At 40.7% G+C, this 24,914-nt stretch overlaps 1 protein-coding gene and 1 long non-coding RNA gene across 2 annotated transcripts; both read right to left on the bottom strand.

Annotated features, from left to right (window-relative positions):
• Positions 1-11,116: 11,116 nt before the first annotated feature.
• On the bottom strand, positions 11,117-14,934 carry LOC306913634 (interleukin-8-like). Its single transcript, XM_079490425.1, has 3 exons — positions 14,805-14,934; positions 12,953-13,088; positions 11,117-11,903 (listed from the first exon to the last, which is right to left on the bottom strand). Exons 1-3 carry the CDS (start codon positions 14,857-14,859, stop codon positions 11,783-11,785), a joined length of 312 nt encoding a protein of 103 aa, XP_079346551.1. The 5' UTR covers positions 14,860-14,934; the 3' UTR covers positions 11,117-11,782.
• A 3,840-nt stretch (positions 14,935-18,774) lies between these two features.
• Positions 18,775-22,576, bottom strand: LOC306913635. The gene is made up of 5 exons (XR_013788582.1): positions 22,471-22,576; positions 22,241-22,305; positions 20,274-20,406; positions 18,971-19,045; positions 18,775-18,826 (listed from the first exon to the last, which is right to left on the bottom strand). It is a non-coding gene; the product is annotated as an uncharacterized lncRNA (long non-coding RNA).
• Between the last annotated feature and the right edge of the window lie 2,338 nt (positions 22,577-24,914).

Below are 24,914 nucleotides of genomic sequence, written 5' to 3'. Positions count from 1 at the left end.
TGACTTGACTCAGAATGTACTATCTTTAAGTTTACTGTATGATCTGGAATTGTAGGTTGAATATGCCTAGATTTATTAAAACTGGTAATATACAAATTTAAAGCAAGTGGCTTCTGAGTTGATTAATAATGCACCTCACCTGTGTCCTGGTTAGAGAAGCCTCCGTACCACTGTTTAGGCTTCAACTTTAGTTTTCTTTTTCTGCAGGCACTATAACCTTATTTACAATGTTAAGTTATCATTTGATCAACATTGTAAACCTGGTGGCCGTTAGCTTACATGCTGAGGTCCTTCTGCTTTGCGGTCGCTTACAGTTCAGTGCACGGTGGCACTTCAGCTTGCACTGAGTGATTGGTCAAATTCGACCAGATGCACAATAAGCTAGGCATTTCTTCCCAACCCGCAAATATATTGAGTAATATTCTTCCCAACCCGCAAATATATTTAGTAATATTCTTCCCAACCCGCAAATATATTTTGTAATATTCTTCCCAACCTGCAAATATATTTAGTAATATTCTTCCCAACCTGCAAATATATTTAGCTTTTTGTTTTTAAATCATTTTTGTTATAAAAATGAAAATCGCAGATCTAGTCCTCAATAGAGTGCAATTTGATGCGTTGCGAGCTTGTAGATTTTAGATGTTTTTTTAGTATATATAATAGGGCTTAAGTCATCAAAACTAGGACGACACTTATTTGTCACGATAGTACGCTATTCAAAATCCAGGTGATATCTAGTTTGATATTGTGATATTGATATTGCATAAGAAATAGTAGAAGAAATCGGAAAGAAAGAAAATGGAAACAAGCTGGCGGTGGTGGCATACATTTGCCTTCCCTTCTCTATGAGACTCATAGAAGGGAAGGGATGTACCTTCCAGACAGGAGATAGACGTTCACCTTTTTAGATCAATACAATTATTGAACAATTCAACAATAGAGCGTCGCAGTCCCGCCTCCTACCCGGGACCAGGAAATGAAATCCAATGCATTATTCTCATAGACATTTCGTAAAGTATTTATTTAAAGACGGTTACGCCGCGGACAAAGCCAACTCGAGTCGTGACAACTCATGACAACACAAACAATATTTTGGACCAAACAAATAATTAGAAAGAAGAAAAACAACAAAAAAAGTGTTGTAACCTGCCGTTTTTTTCTTCTTTCTAATTATTTGTTTGGTCCAAAATATTGTTTGTGTTGTCATGAGTTGTCACGACTCGAGTTGGCTTTGTCCGCGGCGTAACCGTCTTTAAATAAATACTTTACGAAATGTCTATGAGAATAATGCATTGGATTTCATTTCCTGGTCCCGGGTAGGAGGCGGGACTGCGACGCTCTATTGCCCCAACACTGAAGGTGGTTGCACACTGGGCGCGTTTTTTCGGAAAACCGACGGAAAAATGCAGCTAAAAATCCGAAAAACGCAGCAGTGTGCAGGGACCTTAAGAGTATTATTGACTGTTTGACAGGAAACCTAAAAAATGTTGAGGTTTACACAAACTCACTATAGTCGGGAGTGTATGCAGCCCATGAATCTTGGCCTGCCATTAGAAAAATCTACCCACATTTGGCAGGGTATAATTTCAGAGTCTGTCAGCACGTCACTTAATCATGTAATTGGTTATTCATTCATACCACCCAAAATGTGAGTTGTGCATATAAAGCACGCTTGTATCCCTAGTGTCTGTGCTCCTACATGCACAGTGTAGGACTATATTTATTTGTGTGTTTTCCACCATTCCCATTTCTATTCAGGAAATAAGCAGACTATCAGATAAGAAGGTTGTATGGGTCAAACAAGAAGGCAGCTCAGCCTTTCCACCTCTTCCTGACTGACCTGAGGGAAGACAGTCGACTCTACAGAGAGTGCCTTCGAATGAAGGACGGCTTCCTGCACTATGTGGTGAGAAGAACTGTTGCCCAAATGAAATCAACAAAAGTCTGACAACCTTTCTCTGTGTATATTGTTTGAGACGTGTATATAATTGGACTGCATGTACAATATATAGCCAGCTCAGTGGCCTTGTGGTTAGAGTGTCCGCCCTGTGACTGGGAGGTCGGGGTTCAATCCCCGGCCGGGTCATACCAAAGACTCTAAAAAATGGGACCCAGTGCCTCCCTGCTTGACACTCAGCATCAAGGGTTGGATTGGGGGGAAGTCTCTGCGACATACTAGCGTCATGTCCAGGGGGTGTACGTGTACTTGTACATCAAGCTGCCTCACGCTACAGAAACAGGAGATAGGCTCCTGCCCTATGGGCCTCATGGCTCGGCAAGGCTACTTACTACAATATATAGCGCCTTTTTCTCGTTTTTCCCGACCACTCAAATGCGTTTTTCTTTTTTTTTCTTTTTTTACTTTACTTCACATTCACCTATTTCATGCACACTGCAACGGCGGAAAACTAAACTAACAAAAAAGAAAATGTTCTTAGTAAAAATAAAACGACGGAGTGCTTTGAGTTTTAACCTTGTGTCACTGGTTTGGGATGTCATCATAGGCAACATTTTGTCATTTGTGTTTTTTATTCAATTGTGGCAGATCAGTCTTGCATCGTGACACATTGTGAGCTTCTAGATCTGCTATTTCTGATGACACAACACTGTTGATAAAGCATGAAATGTGTCTTAAGTGGTTAAAAATAGGTTTGCTATAAAGAAAAAATTTAAATAAAAAGAACCACCGATCATATAGTCATAACTGTCCTGTTTTGATTCTGGACAGATACCCGTGTTGCATGTGTTTCCTCCTCATTGCTCAATTTCCTGAAGAAGAAGGAAAAGTATTTAGTATTTAGTGTGTCGTTACACTCTCCTAAGACCTCGTTTACAGGTAGAATCCCTACCTTATTTCAATGAATATAAGGATATTATAACCAGTGTGTTGTTTGTTAACACCATATAACTGTGTCTCTTGTGTATGACATAATGGAGAACTAAGGAACTGACTCTTATCACTCTTGCCTAAAGAGGACATTGCACCAGAGGAGTCCGAGCGAGGCGGTAACAAAATCCTTTTAATACAATAATAGCTATAGCACATCTGAAGTGGTTGGAGGAGGTCTCTCTGGTCTTTCGTTGAGACATTGACGAAACGGGTGTCGGGCGGGGCACCTGGAGGTTGACCGGTAAAGGTCATTTCAGGCGGGCATCGATTAACGCAGACGTCGCCTGGATCAACGACGGGTCTGCTCATGAGGGGCGCCACAATGCAAGCGTAAAAAACAAAAAGCTAAACAGAATCTTGGTCTGGTCAGTCGCGGGCGTGTGCACGAAACGAGCATGTGCGCGACAATTTCACAGGGCCGCGCCCTAGGGCTTTAAGCAACTAGTCGACTATTCAACTAGTCGACCTTGTTGGTACTAGTTGACTAGATAAGAAAATATATCTTTTTTTTATTTTTTTGTCGGCCTCAAGATCAGCTAGATTATAGTTAGTCACCAATGTACACAGTTTTTTTTTTCAAAAACAAACAAAAACACTTCAAAACTTCATATTTTACATAGTTGGTAGCCTAGTTAAACAACTCGTCGACTAGTAAACTAGGCAACTAGTAAAAATAACTAGAAGTGAATGCCCTACCGCGCCCATGTATTTACGCTTGCGTTGTCGCCCCTCGACTTCTCTGTGCGTACAAGAAAAAAAACACGTCTCTTTGAAAGATGAATTACTAGGCGTGTTAATCGCTGCCCGTTTGAAAGGACCTTAATACTGCCTGAAGCTCATAATCACAATATCTCCGCTGGCCAAGTTGAATTCCATCTTGGAAGAGCACTTGAAATTTGGTCTCATACGGAAGATAACCGGAGCTGAATCCTGTCTGTGTAGGACCGGTATCATTGGTACTAATGATGTCTCTATATTTCATCTCTCTCCTCTCAGATAGACACAACAGAACAGAGCTGTCTGGACCCGTTTCCCCACGAGAACCTCGTCTACCTCACCCCAGATGCCCAGGAAGGTTTGAAGGACTTAATTCAATTTCCAATAGTGATTCAGTATTCAAGAAATTGAATGGCCATAACATCAGCACATCTTCCCGCATGCAACACTGCTACAATATAGGAGTAAGAAAACCGTGATCCAAATTGTCTTCATAATGGAGGTGAACTCAAAACAGCTGACACCTTCAGTCATGGTTAAGCTTGTATGCTAAATAAATGGTGCATTTATATTAGCGCTTTCATCCAAAACGCTTTACATAGATTGTGCATTCACACATTCATACGCAGATGGCAGAGGGAAACCATGCAAGCTACCAGCCTGCACATCGGGAGAAAAGTGGTTCAGCGTCTTGCTCAAGGACACTAACTCATTATGATCATACTACAGTTGGAGGCCATCGATATTGTCCTTTTCTTTTTGCTGAGGTTTGCGTGATCTGCGCAAAAGGACAGTTAACCCATTTTGGGCGGGAACCCCTTGGTGTTTTAAACATTGTTATAATTTAGCTATTGAAAAATAGCAGATCTACAAGCTCATAGCGCGCCACCGAGTGGCGCGCTACGAGCTTGTAGGTCTGCTATTTTTGATTTTTTTTTAAAATATTTATTTCAGAAAACTGGAGGATTTAGAAGGATTTAAAAAAAAATTGAGGTCAGGCCTAAATGGGTCAAATGATAAGGGACAATATCGGTGGCACCCAACTGTACTATATCATAACAGCAAGGTTTCCCAAACGGTGCAGAGTAAAAGTCTCAAAACAAGCGACCCCAGTGTGGGGCTCCTTGTTTTACCTGTACTACATGCATGTGGCAGGCAGGGGGAGCCACAATCTTATAGACCACATGAAACGTATATGTCCCTATTCTAGGCCTGAACGTTCTGCAGATATAGCAGATCTATAAGCTCACATCTAGGCCTGAACGTTCTGCAGATATAGCAGATCTATAAGCTCACATCTAGGCATGAACGTTCTGCAGATATAGCAGATCTATAAGCTCACATCTAGGCATGAACGTTCTGCAGATATAGCAGATCTATAAGCTCACATCTAGGCATGAACGTTCTGCAGATATAGCAGATCTATAAGCTCACATCACATTACAATGTGTTGAATGTGAGCTATGGATCAGCTATTTTCACTATTTTGATGTACATGAGTACAAATGTAAAGTATATTTAACTTTTAAGCGGTTAAAGGAAAGGTGCATTTGTCTTGAAAGCCAAGAGAGCTGGGCTTGGATTGTAAATGGTAAATGGTGCATTTATATAGCGCCTTTATCCAAGGCGCTTCACATAGATTGTGTATTACATTCACACACACATTCATACACCGATGGCGGAGGAAACCATGCAAGGCACCAACCTGCACATCGGGAGCAATTAGGGGTTCAGAGTCTTGCTCAAGGACACTTCGACACTAACTCTGGGGGAGCCCACAGGGTTCGAACTGGGCCTTGCGGTTCCCATCCAGCCACTCTACCCCTGAGCCACCCGCCCCATTGTACTGCTAGAAATCCTTGAATCTGGTTTTGTTATTGGAGAATGCGTCCATTATATCTTCAGGTGTGTGTGTGTGTGTGTGTGTGTGTGTGTGTGTGTGTGTGTGTGTGTGTGTGTGTGTGTGTGTGTGTGTGTGTGTGTGTGTGTGTGTGTGTGTGTGTGTGTGTGTGTGTGTGTGTGTGTGTGTGTGTGTGTGTGTGTGTGTGTGTGTGTGTGTGTGTGTGTGTGTATTTGTATATTACCACTGTAGAATTGTACATTTTGTACACAACTGCGTTTGACCACCATTGTATGGGTTTGGTCCCAGGGCTCAGGACACTCAATGCACTACTACAGTATATTGAATGTTTCTATGGCTTTTTCAGCTGACGGTGATATTTTTCCACGTCTGGGTTTTGCATATTTTACTGTACTGTAAAACTGTGATGTTTGGGGATATGCGCTGACGTATAAATAATACCGTCTCTTAGTACAGTACCTGCCTCATTACTGAACAAGGTTTTCAAGTGCACACATTTACTGGGATTGGGATAATCTTTAACCCATGCGCATACTCTCTATTTGTAGAAGCCACAAGGCTTCTACAAATAGAGAGTATGCGCATGCTTAAAGTGAATGGCACATCGAGTGGCAAAGCAACAGGCAAAGTGAGTTTAACATTGTTTAATGTTGTTTAATGCAATCAGATAAGACTTTTCTGTGTGGATGTATGGGCTGTCAAGGCCAGAAAGTAGTTTTTTGCCACTCAGTAGGCGTTCCTGCATAACTTCCTGGTTTGATGATGATGTCACACGCATACCCTCTATACCTTCTAAATCAGAAGTTCTCAAACATGAGACCCACCAAAATGATATGTATTTGGCCGCAGACCCCCCCATCTGAAAATGTTTTGTGCCAGGGAACCCCGGAAGAGAAGATTTGTGTAAAACATTCACTTCGTGCCGCACTGCGAGCTTGTACATCTGCTATTTTCGGACATTTTTAAACCACTGGTTAAACCACAGAAAAACGTATGTTGCTATATAGCTAAAATCTAAAGTGACACCGATCCTTTCCCGTTTAAAAAACAACTATATTTTTGAATTTTAGAATATGCAAGACAAGATATAAAAGACACACAAGGCATTCAATAAAACACAAACATCAACAGAAAAAAGGTCATGGGATGTACAGCAACAAGCAACAACAATACATATTACAGAATTTTGGAATTCATTGACAACAGGAAAGACACCCGACCCCCCAGCTAAATACTGTTTTTGCAGTCTTAAAGAATAGGTCATCTGTTCTAGGAGATGCAGTTGTTTCACAATGTTGATAAATAGGTCAGCAGTAGGACAATTCTTTGGTAACCAATTTCTTGTAATAGCTTTTTTTGCTTGCTACAAGTAAAATCTTAAGTAAGTAGGAGTCATCCTGATTTAGCCCATCTGGGAGTGGGAGATGTCCTAGGTACAAAGATATGAATGTATCATCTATTCCAAAACTCATCCTTTCCCGGTTTTAATGGATTAAAAAGAAAAAAAGAGTCCTCCTGGGCGCCCAGTTGGATATTTGTCACTGTACAGTTGGAGGCCATCGATATTGTCCTTTTCTTTTTGCTGAGGTTTGCGTGATCTGCGCAAAAGGACAGTTAACCCATTTTGGGCGGGAACCCCTTTTGGTGTTTTAAACATTGTTATAATTTAGCTATTGAAAAATAGCAGATCTACAAGCTCATAGCACGCCACCGAGTGGCGCGCTACGAGCTTGTAGGTCTGCTATTTTTGAAAAATCGTGAAAATATTTATTTCAGAAAACTGGAGGATTTATTTTTTTTAAATTTTGAGGTCAGGCCTAAATGGGTCAAATGATAAGGGACAATATCGGTGGCACCCAACTGTACGTACTCCTACCTACGGGTTGGGGTGCCACCTGTCAGCAGGGAATGTTGGCCTGGAGGAGTGTGACAAAGGTGCTCCGTTCTCTGGTTTCATTCTAAAGACTATGACTAAACTAAAGTTGCTGCCAAAACAACACTGGGTGTGACAGCAGTGACGACCCAGAAGTGCGTGGGGAGGAATTAATGTGGGAACGATGACTCAAATCTCAGAGACGAGAGGATAAAAATAATCTTGCTACTCTAAATTTAGAAAAAATGGGTTAATCCTCAATTCCTAGGAAAGAGTACTTTATGGTTTCATCCTGTGAGTCACACAGCCTGCTACTTGACTGATGTTATGATGATGTATGCTGCGTGGGTGTTGGGGGGAATCATCTGCCAAGGGTTTCGGCCAGGCTTCCCTACGGTGTCGAGGCTTCCCCTCCTTATTCCACCCCCCTAGCCCTCCCCTACTGGGCGAGGCTTAACCCATTTCAGGTTCAGGTTAATTTATTTGTTTGTCCCCGTGGGGCGATTTGGTTTACAGCAAGGCATAACACAGGCAGGTAACATGAAACACAAAAACACAGTAAAAAGGCACATAGTACACATAGAACAAATAAAACAGGATGGCAGTTCAAGGTATCAGTGTAACATTATAATTCATAACATTTTCAGAACAGTATAAATAATTCATACAGGCGAGTCAGGTGACAAATTACCTCCTCCTCCTATCGGCATTTAGAGCCTGGATAGCTACAGGCACGAAGGAGAACTTATACCTATTGCTTTTGGCCCCTGGAACTTTTAGGCGAAGGCCAGAGGGAAGCAGCTTGAACTCAGTGCTGAGAGGATGGGAGTTGTCCGTACAAATGGACTTGGCTTTCTTAAGCACCTGATTTTTAAATACTTGGTCTAGACTACTGAAGTTAACTCTGGCAATCTTTGAGGCCGTTCTCACAATCCTACCAAGGTGGTTTTTGTCCTTTATATTTAGGTTTCCATACCAACAAATGATGGAGAAAGAGATAACTGACTCGATAAAAGCACTGTAAAAAAGTTTCATTAGGGATTTGTCAACCTGAAATTTGGCGAGCTGCCTCAAGCAAAAGAGGCGTTGTTGGCCTTTCTTGCACAATATTTCACAGTTCACATCGAATTTTAGTTTGCTGTCAAATGTAGTACCCAGGTATTTGTAAGTGGTCACCATGGGTCGACTTGCTCACCATGGACAACACTGTTCTGGGGAACTGGGGGGGATCTCCTGAAGTCTACACACATTTCCTTGGTTTTCGAGACATTCAGTTGGAGAAAGGCATCCCCACACCAGGAGAGAAAGTCATCAAGTACTTGGCCATGACCAACTTCATTATCATCGAGCAAGCTGACTATGATGGAGTCGTCAGCGTATTTGATAATAAATCTGTTGGCGTGCTGACTGACACAAACGTTTGTATATAAAATATACAAGAAAGCGGACAAAACACAGCCCTGAGGTGAGCCGGTAGAAGATGATAATAGGTTGGATAAAATTCCATTGACCTTCACCTGTTGTGATCTATTGGTAAGAAAAGTTTATCTGCCAGAACATGAGGCTGAATTGTATTAAACGCTGATGAGAAATCTACGAAGAGCAGCCTGGCATGCTTCTTACTACCTTCTAAATGTTTATAGAGAAGATTAAGTAAGGTCGATGAGGCGTCTTGAACGCCTCTCCTGGTTCTGTAGGCCAGGGGTTCTCAACCCGTGGGTCGCGACCCCTTGGGGGGTCGCCAAATTATTTTAGTGGGTCCCCAAATTATTTTCAAAAAAAAGAAAGACATTTTTTTTTTAAATTTATTTTCACGATTTTTCAAAAATAGCAGACCTACAAGCTCGTAGCGCGCCACTCGGTGGCGCGCTATGAGCTTGTAGATCTGCTATTTTTCAATAGCTAAATTATAACAATGCCTACAGTGTAGGCAAACTGAAAAGGGTCTAACATAGACTCCGTTTTGACCAGGAGCTCAGTTTTAACCAGCTTTTCAAATTGTTTCATAACCAGGGAGGTCAAGGCAACAGGTCGAAAATCGTTCCAATACCATAGGGTTCTTTATTTTACCAACGGGCACCACTATGGACTGTTTCCAAAGAGATGGAACCTTCTGCAAGGAGAGGGATAAATTAAAAATATAATTAAAGATGGGGCCTAGCTGATCAGCACATGTTTTTAGTAGGCGTCCACTGAGTTTATCAGGGCCAGGACTTTTCCTGGGTTTACACCTCTTAAAGCATGTGGTTACATCTTTCTCGTTAAAAAAGGGATTCATAGGAGGGGCCGACATGAGACTGTTCCTAATTTCATTGTGTTTGACCTTGTAATCATGAGCATCAAACCTGCCATAGAAGGTATTCAGATCCTGCGCCAGCTCTACATCTGAAGTGTATCCATTGAGCTGAACTTTACTCCTGCCACAGTCCTTCATTCCTGTAATTATTTTCATGCTGTCCCAAGCAGATCCTAAGTTATTCATTTTGAGCTGAGACTCAATTTTTTATACCTACTTTTACATGCCCTGATTTCACATTTAATTTCCTTCTGAATGTCACATAAAGCAACTCTGTTCCCATCACTGAAGGCTTTTTTCTTACTGTACAGAAGCTTTTTGAGTGTCTTAGAGACCCACGGTTTGCTATTCGGATAAACTTTCACAGTTTTTTCTGGAATAACAATGCTTTCACAATAGGACACCCAACTGCTCACAACGTCTGTTAACTCATCAATGTCATTAGAGGATTCCTTGAACATGTCCCAGTCGGTCGCCTCGAGACAACCCTGTAAAGTGAGGCATGCATTTTCATTCCAGTCTTTAACCTGAAAGGTCTGCACTTTACCTCGCTTCAATACAGTGCGGTAGACAGGGATAAGATGAATACAATTGTGGTCAGACGAGCCTAGGGGTGGAAGAGGGATCGATTTATAAGCACCTTTAATATTTCCATAGCATAAATCTATGTTATTTTGTTATTTCTGGTAGGGCATTTGACATATTGATAAAAGTCTCTCAGAGTGCTTTTCAGGGTACAGTGGTTCATGTCTCCAAGGATAAAGTTAGGTGAGTCCGGGGAAATAGAACGCAGCCTCTGTGTGACTTGATAGATGAGCTCGCATGCTTTAGCTTCATTAGCCCTCGGGTGGGAGAAACTCTGTACTGCTGACATTGAGCTGCTATCTGTCTCATTGCGCCCTCCATATCTGCCTCGGGAATTCCCCCAGATTTTCGTGACTCTTGTGTATATATATATACAGATGAGTCACGGTAGTGTGGCTGGCTAGTCATTAAACTCCCAATCCACACCTCCCCGGTGGCTCTTTCGGGCTTCCGCATGCAGTGCCAATCAAAGTGTGTGTGTGTGTGTGTGTGTGTGTGTGTGTGTGTGTGTGTGTGTGTGTGTGTGTGTGTGTGTGTGTGTGTGTGTGTGTGTGTGTGTGTGTGTGTGTGTGTGTGTGTGTGTGTGTGTGTGTGTGTGTGTGTGTGTGTGTGTGTGTGTGTGTGTGTGTGTGTGTGTGTGTGTGTGTGTGTGTGTGTGTGTGTGTGTGTGTGTGTGTGTGTCAGTGACATGTTAAAGAAAGTATGCTACTTTTCACATACATAATACGTACATTCAGTGTTCTTCAAAGTCATAAGAAAAAACATCTGGTTAATGTATTCAACCTTTATTACAAAATGTGTTCAGCAGTCATTTACTTGTTTCCATTGTAGGTAAAGCTACTCCAGTATGCTACATATACGCTCTCAATCGCAGTAATGATCTGTGCCGACATGATCTTACTTGTATCACATTACAAATGTTGCACATTCCACTGAAAATGACACTTCATGTTGGTCATCCATCCACAAATTAAAAGATACATAAATATTGAGTAGAAATACATTTGTATTGTACTTCAAGTGGGTATAATTATACGTAAGCGGTACTACTACTTAAAGCAAATTGTTTGTAGTTGCATATTAACCATTTAAGGCAGCTCTACAGTATATTTGTGACAAAATTTGACTGAGGGGCTGCCATTTTCGTTTCTTCAAGTCATGAAAGCAGGGAATCATAGCTTCAAATTGACATTTTGGTTGTTCAGTTTGACCCACCAGTTTTGGAGATATGGCTTATAGAGTAATGTCTTGCAGAAAACAGTGAGTTGAGAAAACAGGCTTGAAAGGTTCACTTCTGTGGTCTCTAACATTACACCTAGCTACAAAAGTGTTTCTCCTCTGGTGAAAAGCTGGAGTTTGCGCGATGGCAGGCTCTCAGTCAAATCTGGTCACATTTGTTGTATGACAAAAATAGCGTAGAGCTGCCATTTTCTAAAATTGTAAAAAAAAAAAAAAAAGATATATGCCTACAGCCATGGTTAATGTTAATGTGGTTAAAGTAAGTCATAAGTAGGTAATGAGTTCACTGTGCAGTGGGTCATCATTGTTTATGATGTCTTATCTGAGAAGAGCCCCTCCCCGTTGCTGCTGTCGTCTCCCCATAACAAAGCGGACCAGCTTCCTCACCCAGGCCGACTGCGGGTTCAGGCAGACCTTCTCACCGCTCGCCAGGCCAGCTCTGGAAAAACAAACAATGAAATATGATATGGCTGAGAAAAAGACTTTCTTATCTTTTTGTTTCTGTGGCTTGTATTTCTGTAATGGTCTGAATCTGTTCTGGCAAGAGTCTCGTTTCAGTGTTTGTTTGGAAGTGAGATAGGCTGTGGCATGTGGGAATGGAGATATCTTAAAAAAAAGCTATATTGCATTATCTAGTGAGCAACTACAAAAAAATACATCTAAATTCAGTCGTGCCTGCCGCTTAAAAGGCCATAGGAATGCTGCTGCGTGTGCACAGACTCTCATCACAAGTAGAAAAAAATAGCTGATCTACAAGCTCACAATGCGGTGCGAGCTTGTAGATCTGCTATTTTCACTTTTTTTTTTTAAATGATCAACACATATCTACGGTATATAAAGTCCAAAATAGGGATGCCTTAACCCATGAAACATTAGCAACAGCTTGTGACTGCTAAATAACTCCATTAGATCCGAACCCGGGCTCCCCCAGAGTTAGTGTCAAAGTGTCCTTGGGCAAGACACTGAACCCCTAATAGCATTTTATACAGACGTATAGCAAAGAGCACTAGAATTGCATTGTATGTAGTCCTAGCACATAAGTATAGTATATTGTATAGTTTAATTATATAGAGATTCCACTGTTACGTTCTTAGCTTACGCATGTGATGTATTGCCATGCTTTTTTGTTCTTGCCTAATGGAAGTCGCTCTGGATTAAGAGCGTCTGCTAAAAGCCTAAATTGTAAATTGCTCCCTATGTGCTGGTTGGTGCCTTGCATGGTTTCCGCTGCCATCGCTGTATGAATCTGTGTGTGAATGGGTGAATGTAATGCACAATCTATGTAAAGCGCCTTGGATAAAGGCGCTATATAAATGCACCATTTATTTATTTATTTATCCATTGGAACACAGGTTATTTTTTTCCCATTTCCTCAAAAGGTACCGCTTTGGACATGGACACATACTGTACATGGTTTCCCACCCGACAGACAGTGACGATGCACCTCTCACTGAATGAACACATGGAAGGAGCTGCAGGCTGACTTACATGATCTCCGTGGTCTGACAGTGAGCACCTTTCGGGATCAGCTTGATGCTCCTCAGGCTGTCTGGAGGGATGATCCTGGATTCCACTTGTGGACAGTGGCAGTGTGTGTTGTAATTCCTGCTGATGGGTGGCATTCCTAACACGGAATACAAGGTACGCATACAGTATGATGTATGATGACTCCAAATTTGGGCAAGGCTTCAGCCTGATTGGAGCCCCTTTCACCTCTATAAAATTAAGAAGGTTAATATTTTTATATTGCAACTATATAAAGCATGCAAAACATAATTTAGTGGAGCTACTTCTGTGGACTACTGTTCCGGCAGTTTGCAACATTGGTCCAGACACACACACATACACACAATCTTGGCTACTAGCCTCCTGCGGAACTGCTGGTTTTGCAATTTGCAATTTGTCATATGACATACACATACAGCTTGCAAACAGTTATCTTGATTCATATCATATCTGAGCATTTGACAAAAGGCTACTGATGCTGTATAATATGTATTGTAGGCCTACTCACACTTTTATGCACATGGTATAAAGTTAAATAACCAAAGAGACTAGATGATTTGGAGAGCTACAAGACTTGTTTGCCTTTAGTAAAACGCAACTTGTTATTTTGTTTGTCATAACATGAATACAATACTAAATACAATACAAATAACTTCGTTGCTGTCGGGAGGAAACCTCCTAACTCCATTTTTGAGGTTTTAGATTTTTTTTTGGCATAAATCAGTGCTATTGAACACCCTTTACGTCTGTGGACAAAAACATTGGACAAAACCTCTTAACTCCATTGGACCCTCAAACTGTCTGCTAAAGCAACTAACTCCACCACCGCTTCCCCTCTCATGCAAGTAATTGACAATATGTAAACTCACAACACCAACTTTGATGAGGCAGTATTGCTTTGTTTTGAAAATATAAGGTTTTCTTAATTTCCTGAAAAATTTATAATTTAAATTTCCTGAAAAATGAACAATTTGGAGTTAAGTGGTGTCTTCCCGACAGCAGAGATATAGTAAATTTGACTGTTCTAATTAAAGGGCTGATTTGAAACTTGATCCTCTTTCTCACGGTGACTTGCACATTTCCCTTGTATGAACCACATGCTGACAGTGAATGTTTCATACTATGTTTTCACCACGCGCATTTCACTCTGCATATTTGCATCACCTAACGGAACAAATAATGATTTTTGGGCTTTCAGAAAATAACCTGGAATTCTGGCAATTGGTTTACCCCATTAAAACAGAGAAAGCATCTGTGTGATTTTAGATTTTTGCGTTGGCTTTATGCTGACAGCGTGTCACTTACTTTGTGCCGTGCTGCGAGCTGCTATTTTTTTGAAAGTCTTGAAAGTGTGAGAACTACTGATTTAGAAGCCATTTGTAGAATCTTAATTTGGTTAATTAACACCCATTTAGGCCTGACGTCGAAATAAAAAAAAAAGTCTTCTGAAATAATATATTCAAAGATTTGTGCCGCATTTTCACGATTTTTCAAAAATAGCGGATCTACAAGCTGCCACTCGGTGGCGCGCTGTGAGCTTGTAGATCTGCTATTTTTCAATAGCTAAAGTATAACATCATTCTTAGTTAAAACACCAAAAGGGGTTCCCGCCCAAAATGGGTTAAGGTCTTAAACTAATAGGTTAATATGTGATCATCAAGTACTCTTCTCAAATATACTGTATGTCAAAAACTTTGACAAATCAAAAATGTAAATGTCAGATGCTGCACGCCGCCTCCATACACACGCAGCACATGACTCCAGTCAGTGCTGTGTATGACTTAGTGTTTCTATCGCGTGTCATGCTATATGTTGTTGCCGTGCGTGGGCTTACCGTTAACAAGGCCAACCAGGGTCAGAAAACACAGCAGGAGATAGAAGAGCCTCATGTTGTTTTCGGGTTCTTGATTGTAGTAATTAATTAACACCAGCAAGAGAGAGACAAACAATGGCAATGGTGGTGATATCCTTGGACAACACTGGGACACTCTGCACTTCACTATTTATACACAGAACTATTGTGTTTATGATGAAATATCAGCTGGGGAGGGGGGGGGGGGGACAGCATAAGGTAGTCATGAGACAGGGAAAAACCAGAGGCTCCCTTTGGGGTTTGGGTCAGTCATAGATATACATCATCTAGAACAGCAGTGTTGATTTTGACAGCACATTTTGATCTCTTTGGTCTCTTGAATAGTTTTCATTTAGTTTTAGTCACCTGGAATGTGTTAGTCTAGTTGTAGTCGACTACATAATTATCATAATATTTTAGTCGACTAAATCTACAGTTGATTTAGTCGACTAAAATGTATTTTGGCAGGCCTTGATGCGATCGTAATGACCGATTTTACACTTGCTGAAAATAGCCGATCTACAAGCTCACAGCGCGTCGCAGCGCTTTGCAAGCAACCTTTTGCATGCAACCAAGTGTAAGATGACTTATGCTGGATCACTTGTCCACTAGTCCCTTCCTAACATTTGTATTTGTTGACAAAATTGTCAATATATTTAGTCTCAGTTTTAGTCATCATAGCTTAGTTTTCATTTAGTTAGAAAGTCCTGCAATGACCAATTCAACTGTATAGATATGATATCTAGCCTGGTAGGATTGTATATGAATAAGTGCACGTTTGTCTCTTGTCTGAGCAAACGGGGAGAGGAACCATCAAGTTGCTTTCCCAAATTACAGTCTATAGACTTCAACATGTGGCCATAGAGGGTAGTTAGCTGCGCCAGCCGGAATTGATGAGCACATATATAATAGCGCCAGAGCTTTTGAGATTTTGACAACTTTTTATCATAGCTCATCATGGTCAGCACATTATTTCCAATAAGAAAACACTGATTAGTATATTTCCGGGGGTGACATTATAACCCCTTCCTCCCTAGAGGAAGGGGTTATCATGCTATCCAATGTGGTTTGTTTCAGACCACTGTATCTGCTATAAACAAGAGTAGATGTTAGATTCACTTTAAACTTGAGTGCCTATACAAGCTGTGTGTAAAATCGCAGGCTACACATTGTACACAATGTTTTGTTTGTTATAAATTATGAAGTATTGTCCTAATTAAAATCAAAAGGTTAAATCTTTTTTCAATACCAATCGAACGTACATGGTAAAAATAAATCACACCTGTGTGAAGTGATGGGCGCTCTTATTATTATTTGTATTGCTTCATTTTACACTGGTGTATTGTATTGCACTGTATCTTATTGTTTTCTCTGAGCTGTGAAGCACTTTGGTACGATGAGAGTCGTTTTTAAATGTGCTATAAAAATAAAATTGATTTGATTTGATATCATACATCATCTCATTCTGGCCAATCACAGTTTGCGACCGTGTTCACATTTCGGCCCTCACTTTTTATCTTCAATGTGCTCGGCCAATCAAATCACCCTTATATGGTGATGATCAGCCAATCACAAGCCAATGTTTGTGTTTGCCACAAACCCTGAAAGCTGGGCATAGCTAGCGCCCCTCAAAAAAACCCTTTTTATTTGCCAAGACAAACATCCCTTCTGGGAGAGCCCACTGTGATAACACCGATGGAGGGCTGTTGCTCTGCCGACACACTGTTTATCTGTGGTTCAGATCAGACTTAACAACCACAAGGACATATGACTGAAACGCATGAATACATGTACTGTATGATCATGTGAAGCATGACCACAGTCTCAATACTTTCAGCTTCTCCTTACAGAACTAAAGAAAGAAAAAGCATGAGAGAAAGAGACAGCAAGGTTTTTTTTTCCTCCTATGTCCAGCTTTTGGTGTCTGTAATGTAACCCAATTTTTGCCCCAACACAAACATTAAATGCCATTGACAATGAATGGACAATTTTGAGTGTAAACATTGCGTAAACACAAACATTGATGACGAAGGTGAGGACGCAAATTCTTATTGGGCCGGAATGAGATGATGTATGATGATGTACGATGATAAAAGCGCACCTCACTTCACACGAGTGTGATGTTTTTTGTCCCCACACGTCTCAATATTTGCCATTGGCAATGAAAGGAGAAATGAGGTCTAATAATAAAATGTATTTGTATAGCACCTTTCATGACATGAAATGCAGCTCAAAGTGCTTTACAGAGCAAATGTCCGCCATATGACGTACATTTGTGGCAACGCAAACATTAAATGCCATTGACAATTGATGTATGAGGACAAGAAGTGACCTCACTTCACACTGGTGTGATTTATTTTATTTTATTTGACATCATATGTTCGTTGGATTATTACAGGCATTAATAATGTAGTATAGAGGGTATGCGCGTGACAGCTTGTAGATCAGCTATTTTCAATAGATCTTCTACACATTTTGAACTTGTGAAATGGGACATTCTGCAATATGAATACTTTTAGTACTTTAAGTACATTTTCAATTCCGTACTTTTACTTGTACCGAAGTAGTTCTAAATTGCAGTATTGGTACTTTTACTTAAGTGAAACAATTGAGTACTTTTCCCACCACTGAATACTAATAGATGAGAGATAAACGTATAGTGAGTGAAAGTGAGTGTGTTCTATGCACCACCGTTCTATCCATTTAATTAAATGTTGTACAACTTCCTCAAATCTGTATACAGGAGTTATTGTTCCGCCTAGTCGTAGTAAAAGAAAGAAGTCTTCCACGATGACGCCGTCATATCGAAAGATGTTACAAATAAGCGAAAACAAAGCTTCTTAAAACTAAAAGCTTATCAGACTACAGCAGCTGGTATTATAACACTACACAGAATGTAGTGTAATTAGTTAGGGAAAGTTAGCGAAATCTGCTAAATAAATGCTAGATAGATAGATAGATAGATAGATACTTTATTTGTCCTTTCGGAAAAATGTTTTGTGCCAAGCAGTCATCAGGATACAGAAAACATATACAAACAAACCGATCACACAGTACATCGACAATAAAGAAACGATGCCAACAGAAGGCCACCAGTCATAGTTCCAAGAGGCATCACATCACACTTTATGCACGGAACTGAGATGGGGCCTGCTTGTTCAAAAGTCCTATACTTATGGGAACAATCGATCTTGAGGCCACTAGCTTTCTTCGCAAATTTATTCATAAAGGTGTCTACTATCGCCTCTCAATTTGTTCCAAGCCAACTCCATTGGGAAACTTTGACAGCTGCTGAAAGTTGGCGTATCATTAACAACCAGGCAAAATTTACACAATGTCATTAAGCTTTAAGCAGCATGCATGTGATGGGTCAAACTAGGGTTTTTACATGATTCTGAATCCATTGCATTTGTTTTGCACGAAAAACACTCCTTGGGCTAAAAACGGCCATTGCCTAAACTGTAATCCTGGGTGCTGTACTCTCCCTCTGCCAACCTGGGGAGAGCCCTGAACTGAGGTCATGCTTCCTTCAGTGCGTGAGGAGTGAGCAGGCCGTGTCTTATCACCTGACAGAGGGTTTTCTCCGGTAGGACGCATCGCGTGGAAGGAACACGTTATTCCAACCAGGTCCTTTCTCCTCCATCAGGTGCCCTGGCAGACTATAGGGGGAGGCAGTATAGAGACCAGGATTACTGCATGCTTTTTTGTGACGGTACCGACTCTAGCGGACACGGGGAGAACATGCAAACTCCACACAGACAGGCCCTTCTTTCACCAACCCGAACTAGGGTATGGGCGCTGCGGAGGAGAGAACACGCCGCCGGCGGTAATGGAAGCGGACCCCCTGTTGAAGACCCCTGCCCTAGAGACTCTCTGTTGTGTTGACAGTGTGGGTGTTTCTGGTGGCTGTATAGACCCCAGAGTGTCTCTGTTGTGTGGAGGGTGTCAGGGGTGCTGCTGCTGCTCGTTGTGTAGACACAAGAGACTGTCTCTGTTTTGTCGTCCTGTGAAGGGGATGTAACAAAAAAGAACCGAACTGAGAAACCTGCCATAATAGTTCACATTATAACAATTGGTTCAACGTGACAGATTTGTAATTATTTTATTGAACAATGAGAATTTGATTTGTATCCCGCTTATTAACTTACCTTGAGGCCAGGATATTCTTTGTGAAGCTTGTATTTGGGTCCAAACACACTTTTGTTTTATTTTTGAGAGTGACACTGCAAGAGAGAGGAAGAGATACATAGTTTTCTCCGTTTAATTTCCTGGTACATTACGTTGTATATTTGAGCAGTTGTGCTTCTCAGCCCCCCTGACATATCTCCTTTTATAAATCGGCTAAATCACAGGTTTTCAAAGTTTTGAAGAGTGTAGTATTATCTTATGTTAAAGTTCATATGGGAAACCGGAACATGTGGGAAAAGCGGAACGAGGAGCGCTGTTTTTTTCCGGAACAGGAAACCGTGGCCAGGCCACTGTTACCGCTCAAACTACGGTTTATGGTTTTATGGTTTTATTTGATATAGTGCCCTAAAGCGCCACTATATAGTCTTCCTGGGGTCTGCATATAAAACCAATTTAAAACATGCATTTGAAAAACAAAGGAAAGAAAATAAAGAATACATTACACTTTATAATTCATATAGGCTACAAAATCATTAATTCAAATGTGTAAAAAAAAACTAAAAAGAAAAAAAACAATCTAATACATGCATCCTACAACAAATATTTCCCCAGGTGTCTCTTTACTTGATTTTTGAATAGGGCTTTCTGTATAAGTTTGGTTATTAGCAGTGGCAAATAATTCAATTTTTCAATTTCTCTATTTACGCTTGAAGTAATTTGTGTTTGCCTTAGGAAGAGAAAACTGGTGGCATATGTATACGAACCTAAATTGTGTTTTCAGCTAACTGTACCGGAAGGATGGGGTTTAGTATTGTAAACCCTTCCAAATTGAAAGTAGCAGTGCATTAGTCATTTTGTCTTCAACTTTTAGCCATTGTAAACGGAAGTGCATTGTGTTGATGCTGGTTCTAAATGGACATTGCACTAATTGGAGTTTGCTTAAATCTGTCTGTGTGGCATTCGACCATATTATTTGGCAGTAATCAAGCTGTGAAAGAACACGTTTATTCAGTACCAGTTTAATTAGATCAGGTGTCTAATATGTTCTGCATCGCCTCACCATTGCTAATGACCTGCCCATTTTCTTTACAACAGAATCTATGTGTTTTGACCAGGTCAGGTCCCCCCCCGCCTCGGCCCGTGTTGACTCGCGGACAAAAACGAGCGATCCTCGTTCCTTACATGAATTGTGGATTACTATGTGGATTTAAAAGGTCTAGTACACAGCCCTGTTAACATGGCAGCCATTATAAAATCTTTGTCTTTGGCATTGGAAAGTTTGCGAACTCCCAAGGTAAATGTCTTAAATATTGGTGTTCTTACATAACTTCCGTCTTGCTGCAGTGTGGACGAGGAAGAAGCAGCTGGACACTTTTGATGAGTCTAGTTGTGCACTTGTTCAGTCTTGCATTTGTCCTAGGGCAGCGGCAGCGCATTTCAATTGGAACAACTCCACCTGTGAATGTAAGGACACAAGTAATGAGACTGCATATAGAATGTTCTTTGCAGTTTGCAAATCCAGTGGCAAGTGGTCTCTGTATATGGGTTTGTTTATGGTGATACAGTGAGTGACACATTATCTCTATAGTCAATCATGTGATCAAGACTGGTCTTTCAGATTTTTGAAAAAAATTGATCCCGTTGATAATGAATGGAGAATTTACGTCATATGTAGACGAGCAAATCGGTATTTTTGTCCTACACATATTAAATTCCCATAGACAATGAATGGAGAATATATGTCATATGTAACTACAGGATTTTCTTTTTCAGCATCGGCAAGGATGTTTTCAGTGCCAAATGGAACCGCATATCTGAGAAGAACTTTGAGAGACTGCTCGTGTGTGTAAACAAGCGATTCTGCACTGGCATCTAAACAAATATACAGTAGGCCCATTTTTTTACAGTTAAGTTACAGTTGTGTTAAGATTGTGTTATGTAATATAGGTGTAGCTATCACTTCACAATACAAGAGACTTGTCTTTTTATTATTAAGTGGTGCAAACACTTCCTTAAGTGACTATGTGTGTGGCTGGGTGGGTGGCTGGCTGGGTGCGTCTGAGCACGAAAAGAGCATGGTTGTTTTTCACCACCTGTGCGCAACCTAACACACACACAAACACACACGCACATATTAACTGTATATATGGTGATTTTGGGTGTGCCAGTACAGTACAGTACAGTAGAGGGTACAGTAGAGGGACCCCCACACGATAACTGTCATTTCTCAACCGTTTCGGACGCGGGGCGGCTCCTGCAGACCTGTTTTACAGATGTGTTAAGACTGATGATCAAATGTCATAATAACAGTTTAGTGAATATGTATAGGTGTAGTAGCTATCACTATACAAGAGACCAGTCTCTCTTTTTTTTTACAGTTAAGATATCTGTGTTAAGATTGATGACGATCAAATGTCATCATGTAACAGTATCCTGAACAGATCCTCTTTTTTGTTCTCTCTCAGTCTCAGTCGAGAGAGGCATATTTATTTTGGCATTTAGACCTTTTTGTAGGATATCTATTTTGTTTCATATACACCACATGTACATTCTTAACGCTGTGTCTTTTTAGTTGCCATTTGTTTGGGCACATCTAGCAGGCCAGCAGTGGAGGACCTGAGGGGGCGGTATCTTTGGGATATATCTAGGCAGACCATTAAGAGCTTTATAAACAAGTTCAAGCATTTTTAAATCAATCCTAAAAACAACCGGGAGCCAATGTATTGAAGCTAAAACTGGAGTAATATGTTCCCTCATCTTAGTTTTTAGTTAAAACTCTGGCTGCCGCATTTTGGACAAGTTGTAATCTGTCGGTCGTTTTCTTTGGCAGGCCAGAAAAAATTGCATTGCCGTAATCAAGCCGAGATAGAAAACAAAGGCGTGGATCCGCGTTGTTGCATCAACCAACGACAGTAGCTGACCCAACACTGCAGGCGGGACAGCTGAGTATAATCCTTTGGAATGGCCCTTGTAACCATTCCAAAATCTAGATCGAAGACAAAAGGCGTCCGTTGCCACTAGCTACAACAGTCTAACGTCTAATTGCACTTGGCACAGTGGATGACATGCCCTAGGTGATGGATGACATTTCTACCTCAATTTCAAGACCATTGCATTTACACCTGTCCTCTCAATTTCTCTACAAGCATTTTTTCCATATCCAGTCTATAGCAACATACATTATAAAACACATTATACTAAATAAACATTATAATTCAGGTGTAAAAGGATTCATATGGAAACCTAATCATCACTGAGCAGTGTTGTGATGTTGTGACTGAGTGACTTACCATCTGTAGTGCAGATCGCTATGCAGACCAGAAGCAGGAGGGCTGGCATTGCAGTGTGCATAATTCTGTTGAATGTATAAGCATTTCAGTGATTATTAGGAATAGAACCAATGCAAGATATTTTTGGGTCCGATCGATGCCTAGCCCGATTTTGGAGAGTGCTTGCCCACAGATTGCCGATGTGTTGACCGATATTTCATTTCATTCATTTTTTCAACACTTGCAGATACCTGCTGAGCCTCAAAGCAGCTGTACAGATGAGATGGCGTCCTGGTCTTTAGCAGTGCTCTCTCTGCTTCTCAATACAGGGCGTCTGGGTCCCACAACGTCTGTGCGTGCACTTGGCGAGAGGCTGGGGTTTTCAACTTTTTATACTCACTTTCTCGTGCAAATGACTGAGCACTGACCTTTGCCAGGGCTTCCTCAGAATCTCTCTCTCTCACTGAGTCATTTCAACGCTATGACTCACCCTTAAAAAAGTGCAAAACGACTTGGCAAGCAATGCGTTTCAGCTGTGTGTGTGTGTGTGTGTGTGTGTGTGTGTGTGTGTGTGTGTGTGTGTGTGTGATGAGACATTTTGGCTTATACGGTAGGTGATAATGGATTTATAAACATTTTGCCTGTTGGGAAATACTTGTGGAGGATTAAAGAGATGCTTAGTGGCCTTGGTTATGCAGGCTGGAATGTGCTCAAGTGCAGGCATAAGTGTTGGTTTCAAGTGCCCTTTTTTATACCATAGCAGGGGACTTGTAAAGATTTGGCTTGTGGTGACTAGTTTTTGAATTTTGTCGTGGTGTTAGGTATGGGACTCGAATATTAGATACGTATAGGTATGGTTGAAAACCAAAATAATTGATCAAATAGATTTTTTGGATCCTGTTACTATTGGGTGTGCTAAATAACATACTCAAATTTTAGGAAAAACAAACAACCAGAAAGGCATCGTTTTCAAGATGGCGTCCAGGGTGGCTAAAATGAGATAAAATGCCTATGAACTGGGAATTAATATGTAAAAAAATCATAACAATTATGCACTTGGTAACTACTTTTTGAATTTTGGCATGGTGTACCGTGTTAGGTATGGGCATAAGGTTTTCAAAAACCAAACTAATTTGGCTCGCCCCCTAGTAGTCGGTTTGCAATGAAACGACATGGGTCAGTATATGGTTGAAACCCCCAAAAAACTGATAGAAGAGATTTTTCAATGGATTCTGTTACTATTGGGTGTGCTAAATAACATACTACATTTTTACAAAAAACAAAATGGTTGCAATGCAATCGTTTTTGAAAACCTTATGACCATACTGTACCTAACAGCATGCCAAAATTAAAAAAGCAGTTACCAAGTGCATAATTATTATGATTTTTTTTACGTGATGGCTGCCGGGAGCTAAAATGCCTAAACTGGGATTTAATATGTAAAAAATCATAACAATTATGCACTTGGTAACTGTAATCAATTGTTCTGTTTAGAGTTGACATGATTTCATACCGTCTTAGAGTTATTTTTTACTGTGTGCGTGCATGTGGTTTCAAAGAATACACACTATAGGATGCCAGGTCAACAATGACCTGGCATCAGTCTATATAACATGCTATGTACATTACATTTTTGCCTTTTCAATTAGCCTGGAAGTTCTTAGGCGGTATTTAGCATCTGCAGGGGGTACTGTATGGGTCCTGCTGACTGATGACATGTCACATGTGTCATTATTACTATATTCTGGTGGTGTCATAATAGTCAAACATCTTTTATTTTTTTATGTTTTTTTATGGCTTTCGCCTTTATTTTATAGAGGAGGGACAGACAGTAGGCTGACAGGAAATGGGGAGAGAGATGGGGGTGGTGACATGCAGTAAAGGCCGTCGGGGCCATAAAAAAATGTTTGACTATTATGACACCACCAGAATATAGATCGGGAGTCGAACCCGCGGCACACTGCCAGACTGGGCTACCAGCCAAGGTGCCTGGACCGCTGAGCCACGGCCCAGGCCATAATAGTCAAACATTATGTTAAAATAGCCAAATCTACAGTTGATTTAGTCAACTAAAATATATTTTGGCGGGCCTTGATGCCGTTGTAATGACCTCTAATAGACCTTAATCTACAGTATTAGTATTGGTCGACGAAATCAACACTGAGTAGTTCTCAAACGTTCTCGTGCCAAAATTGATATATATTTGGCCACGGACCCCCATTTAGTTTTTGTTTTTAACGTTCTGTTTATTGAATTTTTTTGTGTTTTTTACAAAATCAGAAATAAATTGACAGCGACATAAACAGAGCAAGAACACGGACCCCCATTTGAAAATGTTTTGTGCCAGGGACCCCCAGAGGAGGGGGAAACATTTTTGCGTGCAAAGTTTCACAGCAATGGAACGCGGCTGCATTCATGATTTGTGCCACGTGGTAACCGGAATGCTCGCCTTAACCCATTTAGACCTGACATAGAAATTAAAAAAAAAAGTATTCTGAAAGAATATATATTCAAAGATTTGTGTCGCATTTTCACAAAAAAAAAAAAATAGCAGACCTACAAGCTCGTAGCGCGCCACTCGGTGGCGCGCTACGAGCTTGTAGATCTGCTATTTTTCAATAGCTAAAGGATAACATAATGCTTAGTTAAAACACCAAAAGGGGTTCCCGTCCAGAATGGGTTTTAACACACGCTT

The sequence above is a fragment of the Electrona antarctica genome, assembly GCF_951216825.1.
Source record: "Electrona antarctica genome assembly, chromosome: 21".
NCBI lineage: Eukaryota > Metazoa > Chordata > Actinopteri > Myctophiformes > Myctophidae > Electrona > Electrona antarctica.
Note: the sequence above shows the minus strand (reverse complement) of the source record. Positions and strands in the feature narration are given on the sequence as shown.

Coding starts and splice junctions, on each gene's coding strand:
- LOC306913634 (XM_079490425.1), bottom strand. CDS start 14,859: ATGAGGCTCTTCTATCTCCTGCTGTGTTTTCTGACCCTGGTTGGCCTT. Junction 13,089..14,804: donor CCTGGTTGGCCTTGTTAACG/GTAAGCCCACGC, acceptor ATTCCGTGTTAG/GAATGCCACCCATCAGCAGG. Junction 11,904..12,952: donor TGTCAGACCACGGAGATCAT/GTAAGTCAGCCT, acceptor TTGTTTTTCCAG/AGCTGGCCTGGCGAGCGGTG.